At 34.2% G+C, this 9325-nt stretch overlaps 1 protein-coding gene across 1 annotated transcript; it reads left to right on the top strand.

Moving 5' to 3' along the window:
- The first annotated feature begins 7240 nt into the window (after positions 1–7240).
- On the top strand, positions 7241–8345 carry LOC134375441 (olfactory receptor 8K3-like). The gene is made up of 2 exons (XM_063093874.1): positions 7241–7563; positions 7727–8345. Exons 1-2 carry the CDS (start codon positions 7241–7243, stop codon positions 8343–8345), a joined length of 942 nt encoding a protein of 313 aa, XP_062949944.1.
- Positions 8346–9325: the final 980 nt, after the last annotated feature.

Raw genomic sequence — 9325 nt, 5'->3', positions numbered from 1 at the left:
GCATGAGAAGAACCTCCACAAATTATTCCCCCAGTTGTCACCTTCTATTCCAGACTTCTGTCCTTTCATGGACTCTATCACTACTTGTAAGGATATTTTCTTAAGCAAAAATGCATTATGTGATTGGAGCAGTTTTGTTGACACTGTAGCTGTGATAGCAATTTCTTCACATCATCTCATATAATGTATATGACGGTGTTAACTAAAATGTCTACTTAAAACAAATCTGACAGCAAAAGCAGTTTGAGCTACAATGATCATAATTGGTTTCTAATGATTAGATATAGTTTATGCAATTTTTATTTCAAAGATATAATAAACTATATTATTGAATGAATCTGTTCAACAATTGGAAAATACCAGCTCTAGAACAGAAATGTACTGAGGAAAGCCAATCTGGACAAGCACAGAGATGGAAAGAATGGCTTATGCTGAGTATGATGCTGATCCCACACACGAGTGAGGCTAGAACTCAGCTGTTTTGCCACAGCCAACTGCAAGGACAATGAGAAGTAATTCATCCATGTGCCCAGGAGGAAAAGAAAAGAAAAAAATTGGTGGTCAGCCATCCCATCTGTGCTGTAATGTGTGTTTCAACTTTTCATGTCATTTCAACAATTACTTTATCACCATTATTCAAAATTGTCCATGTTATCATTTTTATAGACACATGTATTAAAAGTATATTAAAATATTTGTTTACCTGTCTGTGTTACAATCACTAATTTTTGTTGTTGTTGTTGATATGGATTGTGTGCTTAAGAAATCTTCCTGTTTCATATCCAGGCCAGTATTGAATTACTTAATAACATGATATACTTAAGCTGGTAAATAATTTTGGCTTCATAAAATTTAACCTGATGTAATTATTTATTGCAATTCCTTACCATATGTACATGCAGTACATATCTCTAAGTTGGATGACAGGAGTATGAAATTCTCATGTACTGATGGTGGAATGTATAATAATAAATATATTCTTGAAATAGTTCCATTCTTATTAAAATAAATTATATTTGCTTATTTATCCTTAAGTAGGGACCCATTCCAGGAGATATTTCACAGAGATGTCATTCATGGAGCAGTGTGGAGACACACACAAAGATATTAATTGTTGTAATACTTGTAGAAGTCAGGAATTGGTAACTATGGGAACACATATATTAAATTACAGTATTTTGATTCAATAGAATTCAGGAAAATGTTGATTTGTATGCAGTGATCTGAATACAGTTTGGAAACATGTAGATGTTTGAGAACTTTAAGTATCAAAATGAGATATCTAACAACATATGTGTACACATGAAAACATGCACAACATTTACTTTATAAGGCTGCATTCCCTTTTAAGGACTGTGTCAACTTTGTAGAGAAGGCATGTATGCAGAGAAGGAGAAATGAGTGGGGATGGAAGATGAGGACTGATGATTATGGGATATAGAATTCAGGTATCATTAACTTTGAGTTCTTTAGGTTAAAAAAGAAACAGAAATAAGAATTACACCCATACTCATAATTTGTATCCTTTCTGAATCTTTAAAAAGCATTATAACATATTTGAAGAGTTCTGTCATTGTCCACAGACATAAAACTTGGCCAAAGCCATTGTGAGAAATGCTGAATGTTGAAGTAATTAGCGGGTTATTCAAGCATGAACCCAATAAACAGTATGCTTAAACCCAGATATTTGAGTGGGGACAGTCCAAATTAACAACAAATAAAAGCAGCCCAATTGTATATAAAGAACAGTTTCTCAACAGGGAAATCAGAGATGCCCTGAATAATAAACAAACACCCAAGGATGTTTCTTTTTCTTATATGCTTTGGGAACAGCCAGGAAATTGCATTCAACCTCCCAGGAGAGTGTTTCAGAGAGGAGAGATGCTCATAAATTGTTCTGGCTGTTGTCAGGTTAGTAATCACATGGGAAAACTAGAACCCACTCCTCCTTTTAGGTGAGTAGTTGGCATTGGTCACCATGATTCTCACATAAGCTCCAGTAACTTTTCTTGACCCATGTCTTTAATTTGAGGTATAGATATGGGCATAGTCACTAATGCCAGACAGTACACTATACCAGATATAGCAATAATCTTCTTTCATAACTATGTTTTATGAAACAATGATGTGTTTTTAATACTATTTTTATGCTCTTTGAGGGTAGTAAGAGACCTTGTTTCTATCTGCTATTATTTCTATATTACACTGGGATTCTATATAATAAACACTCTGAAGGGCCACAGAGCATTCTTCTTCAAATGCTCCACCTGGAGTGATGTCTAAACAAAAACATTGATGTTCAGGTGTAAGGTTCTGAAGCAAAAAGTGAGTGTCTATGCCTCAAATGCTAGGAGCTCTCTGATAGGGTTTTCAGTTATTTAGGAGCGTCATATTATCATTGTGTCTTGTTATCATGCATATAGAGAGATTTATTTGAGGCCTTTTGTAAACTTACTTTACTAATACTATTCAGGACTGTGTTTGTCAGAGTATAAATTCCCTGCAGAGTAATCCCTGATGCATGGACCTGCGTAAATAATGTTATTTGGTTGGTGGCGTAAATGAGGAAAGGGGAATATGAGACAAATAAGGTTAAAGCTAATGAAGTGGGCAGCAAAGAATAGGTTATTGCTGTAGGTAACTGGGATTCAATACCTTAAGATGTGTTGAGATGTCCTGCAGAAATCTAGGAGTTGTTCAAGGAAAGCCAGGGGAGTTTTGGTATTTATCCATTGATTCCTGTCCCTTATTGTTTGAGAATTGCTCCTTGACACAGTAAATTTCAGGCAATTCTTAGTTGCCTTGCATAAGATCTGAGAAAGTTCTCCAGACACTTGGCCCTAAGGAAAAGAAGGAAAGCACTAGCACAAAGCTGCTAGCAAATCAGAAGAAATCTACCAAGTCTGCAGACCAAGTCAGAGGTAGGCCAAAATGGTAAGAGATGAGGAGACAGATGGTTTGGTACAATATGTGCAATAGCAAGTGATAGAAAAGCTGAAATAAAATATTAGACATTATAACTTAGGCTAATATGTTTACCACACCACAATAATAGGATGCTTTTCTCCCTAATATTTCTGAATTAAATATGCAATGTTCATATTGATGGTGAGGCTCAAGGTTTGAATGTATCTCCTATCATATTTCTAATAGGGGTAAAACTGAGTTTAAAATCAGTACAATTAAAGGGTCAGGTTAACCCTTGGAAGAATTATAAATAATGTATGTTCATTCAGTTTTCAGTATTGGTGAACTTACCACATCTTAAATACTTTATAGTTCTAGGCTTGGGTATTCTCTTTCCTTTTACATAATGTGCCTAAATGAATTGGGAGATTTTCAATCTTAGTTGATTTTCAACAAGGGATTTAGTAGCACTGTGTCAGTAACTGGAGTCAAAGCTCAAATAATTTTTAAAAAGATGCTCCTATAATCCTGATTGCTCAGGAAATTACAGAGTTTTAAGGGCTTTGTGCCAGAAACCGGGGGAAGAGACCAAATATACAAGTACATTTCTTATTATGGCACAGACACCTTAACACTTCCTAGTACTAAATTTGGATATTCCCTTTCCTCTCACATAATGTACTTAAACGCATTAAGAAAAGAACTTTCCATACCTCTCCACAGGTCTCAACTATATGGCACAAGTACACACAAATCATATTTCTCAGCACAAAGGATTTATCCCAGTTATTTGAGACTCTAGCATAATTATATTGAAAACATGCAGCTTGAAAAAACCTACAGGAATTATCACGAGCCAAATAGTGGTTTGGGGATTGACTTTGAGCCCTGAAACTCATGAGTATAATACTGCATTTCTTTTACAAAGTTACAGAAGTTTAATTCTTACCTAGAAGAATTTGCCAACCTGCATATTTTTTTTGGGGGGGGGTTCCAAAATTGTAATTTAGAGTAACACCATTTTTTATCATCCGCAATGCCCCTGTGTTGCAGTTAGTATGTCTCTATTGAGACAATGCATTTTTCACAACAAGGAATGGAAACATGAACAAGGGCTCATGACTGTCTACTGTGTTGCATGAGAAAAATACAAGTGTTTGTCTTTCTGTCCTGTAGTTTTTAAATACTTAATATTTGTACATATTTCTGCTGATGCTAACGTATCCGAAGACTTCTGATCCCGAGGAATGTTTTAGAGTTATTCAAGACTCTTCCTCCTTTCAACCTCTTTCTCTTTTCTCCTCCTTCCTTTGAGTGGTAGCACAATCTTCTCAATCTGACAGACCGTTTATCTCAGTTGAGGATATCTGCAAAATTTTACAAGATACTCAGCTGAGATAGTTTATTTCCATTTGCATGTGGGGGTATCCTTAAGCTTCAGGTCCATTCCCCAATTGTTGGTGTAGCTGTGGAGTTTGTGTCAGGCTTGTTGCTCAGTTTTCCTGTTTTTTTTTCTGCCTAATGAGTGGTGGAGCAGTGGTGGGGAGTGAGGAATCTAAGACTATCCACTCAGTTGAGTTTCAGAAGAATTGGAGAGATTTGTACAATTAAAATACAGTGGGTGTTGGGATAAAGAGGTCTGACAAACTGTTCACACATCTGTGGACAATTTCTTTCTTTGGATATAATGGTTGCAACTTAAGGTATCGAACTTTTGCCACTTTCTTTGTTGTATTGTTGGTAATGAATGTTCATTCTTACTTTTTGTAAATATTTTGTTAATATTGTGAATAGGTTTTTGGATAGAGTAAATTTTATGGGCAATTATATTCTGCCTAACTAATCTAGAATTTCTATGCTAATTAATTTTTTTGAAATATAATTTTGTTTAGATACATGGTGCAGTGCTAGTTATTAAGGTTACAACTTTTTTTTTTTTTACATTAAGTTCTTGATATATCTAGGATTGATTTTTATATGGATTAACTGAATATCCAGTTTTGTAATACTCTGTTAGGATAATAATTCTGTCCTGCTCCTTTTACTTTATAGACTTTTTGCCACACTGTCCATACATGCTACCCCTGTCTACACCATGGTCCTGTACAATGATGGGACTTTTTCTGATTTCCCAATTCTGTTCAATTGATGTGTTTGTCCATTCTTGTGTCAATTTCACATTGTCTCAATAACTCTAGCTTTATCATTCTTAATATTTCATAGCTCAGGTCATTTTCAAGAGTCTCTTACTTATTTTCATCATTTGCATTTCGTATATACATATTAGAAATACTGTCAAATTCTAAAATCTCCTCTAGCAATCTTTTGATTGGAAAAGCATGAAGCATGTAGATCAATTTGGCACAACTGGCAGTTAAACAACACTGAGTTGTATAACCCAGGAACATAGTATTTCTAGCAATGTATTTAGAACGCCTATAACATTTTAAAATAAAGTATTAATTTTCTTTTTTTAAGAGTAAGTTCAGTCTATTTTTTTATAATGTATTCTATCAAGTTATGAAATTTTCCCTCCATTTTATTTTTTTATTGTCTGTGACCATTTTTAGTGGCATTATTTCTCCATTTATTCAAATGCCGATTATTTTTTAATTTAATTTGATAATATGGTGAATTTATTTATAGGTTTCCCTAATTAAATTTCTCAGCCAAACATGAGATTAACACAACTTAAACGTAGTCTGTTATAATTATTATATATTTAAAAAATGGATAGCAATGACATTAATATTGTTTACAATTTTGTATCTATGTAAATACAATGGTGGTTCTACAATATTGCTTTTTATTATAACATTAAAAAAAATCAGTGTTTTGCTGGCCTCCTAGGATGAATTGCATTCTAGCCCTCATTTTTTATACTCTGGAAGAGTTTGTACAGAATATAGATGACCATTTTTCATGACAGTTTGGAAGTATCTGTCTTTAAAAAAAATTGAAAAGGGAAATAGCAGAGGTAGAGGAAAAGCAATCTTCAAATTACAATTGTTAATTCAAACTATTTGATACTTGATGGAAGATTAAATAAAGATATAAGAATAGTATTTAAGGTCAAATACAGTAACTATACTCCTTTCTTATCAATACCATGTTCAATTGGATTTATCCAGATCAAATAATTCTTTGTCTTCTTCATGTCCACTTTAAGTAAAATTTGAATACTTTAGAGTAATCGCACAATATTTCATTTCTCTTATTTCTTATTACATTCCTTTTCATTCTTCTATATTCTTCATAAAAAGATACCGTTTGCTCACCCCTGTTAGCCTTCCCTATAGTAGAGTGATATTTCTAATTGTTGGATAAGTATAGTTGTAGGTAATTTACCTGATAATTTCATGGTAAATTAACAAATATATTTAAGTAAATTGTTATTTATCTTAAAATATGCCAGACAAAAAATATAACTGTAACCTTAAACACATCATTTCAACCTTACCATATTGTTAAGGTAAAAAAAAAAATGTAGGGATGCCTGCTTGTCACTCATTGTCAGAATGAATAAACTATAGATGCATAACTTACATGATATTTAACACAGAAAAAAATCAGAAAGTTTGCACTCAAGAGTTGAAGTTTGCATACACTACTCAAGAGGAAATGAATAAATTACTTATTTGGGTTGTTTGTATGTTATGTAGAGTGGGGATGTTGGGAACTCCTACAACCCAGTTATATGACTTCCTACCATTATAAAACACCATTAAACAATGCTTAAAACACATAAAAGCACAGTGGAGTGAGAATGCAATATTAAAAATCAAATGGATAATGGAATGAGAATATCATTTAGATATGTGGAGTTGTAATGAGAAGAAGTAAGTCAAAGTCTGTTATATAATTTAATCACGGTTTCTATGATTGAGACAGAAGCTACAGGGGTGAGAAGGAAAGGGTTCCTTTTTTTTATTATAATTTCTTCTAATAACTGGATTTGGTATAACCAATTATATGGATTTTTAAATAAAAGAATATTTTTTTATATAATATATCAGGATTTCCACTCTACACCAAAGTTTTTCTATGGTATTTTGCTGACAGAATCAACAAGCAACTGTATACACCTTGTAATGATAACCAATATATGACACAAAAATAAAATGGCTGTTACGTAGCTCATGCTGTAATGGTTTCTAAATTTGGTTCTGGATTCAATAGCAGAAGCAAGTCTTATTTTAAATTACATTATCAAAAAGAATAAAAAGACATGTGTTACATATAATGATTTGAATACTACAAATTCCATAGGTGATATCACCTGAAATCCAATGAGTTTGGATTCTTCCCAGAGTAAGACTAATTAATGGCCTGGATGGATGAACAGAATACAACACTGCTGAAAGAATTCATTCTCATGGGAATCACAGACCATCCTGAGCTGCAGGCTCCCTTCTTTGGGCTGTTCCTCATCATCTATGTAACCGCAATGGTGGGCAACTTGGGCATGATCATTCTCACCAAGATGGATGACAAGCTACAGACACCCATGTACTTTTTTCTCAGACATCTGGCTTTCATTGATCTTGGCTATTCAACAGCTGTGGGACCCAGAATGCTGGTAAATATGGTAGCTAATCAAAACAGAATCCCCTTTAGTTGGTGTGCTGCACAGCTAGCTTTCTTCATCATGTTCATCACTAATGAAATTTTTTTTTTCTTTTTTTCTTTTTTTTTCCGTGACCGGCGCTTAGCCAGGGAGTGCACCGGTCATCCGTATACAGGATCCGAACCCGCGGCGGCGGGAGCGTTGCTGCGCTGCTAGCGCAGCACGCTACTGAGTGCGCCACGGGCTCAGCCCCACTAATGAAATTTTTATTCTATCTGCAATGGCCTATGACCGGTATGTGGCCATCTGTGACCTTCTGCTTTACACAGTAGTCATGTCACAAAGAGTATGTTGGGTGCTCGTAGCAGTCCCCTATCTCTACAGTGCCTTTCTCTCACTGATAACCACCATAAAAATTTTTATTTCATCCTTCTGTGGCTATAATGTCATTAGTCATTTCTACTGTGACAGTCTTCCCTTGTTAACTTTGCTGTGCTCAAGCACACGTGAAATTGAGCTGATAATATTGATCTTTTCAGCATTTAACTTGGTTTCATCTCTTCTGATAGTCCTTGTGTCCTACATACTGATCCTTGTGGCCATCTTCAGGATGAACTCTGTAGAGGGCAGGTGCAAGGCCTTCTCCACCTGTGGATCTCACCTGCTTGTGGTAGTTGTATTATATGGGACTCTGCTCTTTATGTATGTGCATCCCCAGGCCAGACACTCCTTTGATACCGACAAAATGGCTTCTGTATTTTACACTCTGGTAATACGCATGCTGAATCCCATGATCTACAGCTTGAGGAACAAAGAGGTCAAAGGTGCCCTGCACAGGTTTTGTAAAAGCCTGTGCAAACATCCTATTTAAAGTTCAGTATAGAATGAATATGCAATAAATTAGGTTACAGACCACTGTTTGATAAGCCTTTAGAAAGCAGTAATATGTGAAAGGCATGGGAAACTAGAAAGGTATTCCTTGTTTCAAGAATTTCTTGTTTTCAACATACAGATGATCAAGTGCTAATCATCCTTTTGATCTCCACTTTGATTTTTTCCCAAGTTCAGTGTAAGTACCTAAAGTCTGGATAACTGTTCTTACATTGCCAAATATGTAAAAATAGAGGGAAGCCTTTTTGTGTCCATCTCTTATTAAACTGTTTTTTTTTTATTAAAGACACACTTGTATCTTCAAATATATCTTTCCCTTATGTCTTAACCCTGTTTGAATCCCACTGGAATACTAACATATAGACGATTGCAGTTACTGCTTTATGTGCTGGGCATATACACAGCAGAAAATAATACTTCAAAATAACTACCTTAATGACACTTTAACTAAATCTCCCTTATGGCAAGTGGCATCTCAGATTTCTGTGGAAATATGTTATTGATCTCCTGCTCTCTAATATATATGCATTGTATGCATATATTATAATCTATACATAAATATATTAATATGTATATTGAGAAGCAAAAATAAAAGTATAATTATATTCAAGGGGCATAATTGTGTACATAAAAATCCAAAAGTTTCTATAAGCTAAAACTTTAGAAATATTAATTGAAATTTGAAATTTGCAAGGTTGATGGATATAAGTTTATCAAATAAAAGATCAATTATTTTGCTATACACTAGCCAGAAACAAGTGAAAATTACATGTAAAATTTCGGTTACAGTAGTAACAAAATCTTTTAAAAACTTAGGGAAAAACCTAATGAAGGATTTTCATGACTTCACTGCTTTAAGTACAAAAATATTATTAAGTTATCAAAGAGTACATAAATGAAGCAATACACCATTTCCACGGGTGACAAGAAATAAATTTAAAGAAGTTCATTCTTGCTAAA

Source organism: Cynocephalus volans, chromosome 4 (assembly GCF_027409185.1).
Source record: "Cynocephalus volans isolate mCynVol1 chromosome 4, mCynVol1.pri, whole genome shotgun sequence".
NCBI lineage: Eukaryota > Metazoa > Chordata > Mammalia > Dermoptera > Cynocephalidae > Cynocephalus > Cynocephalus volans.
The sequence above is the reverse complement of the archived record's forward strand: the minus strand, read 5'-3'. Positions and strand labels throughout refer to the sequence as shown.

Bases quoted from the DNA above. Each gene is read 5' to 3' on its own strand.
- LOC134375441 (XM_063093874.1), top strand. From the start codon at position 7,241: ATGGATGAACAGAATACAACACTGCTGAAAGAATTCATTCTCATGGGA. The intron at 7,564-7,726 runs CACTAATGAAAT...CGGGCTCAGCCC, and splicing joins GCTTTCTTCATCATGTTCAT to CACTAATGAAATTTTTATTC.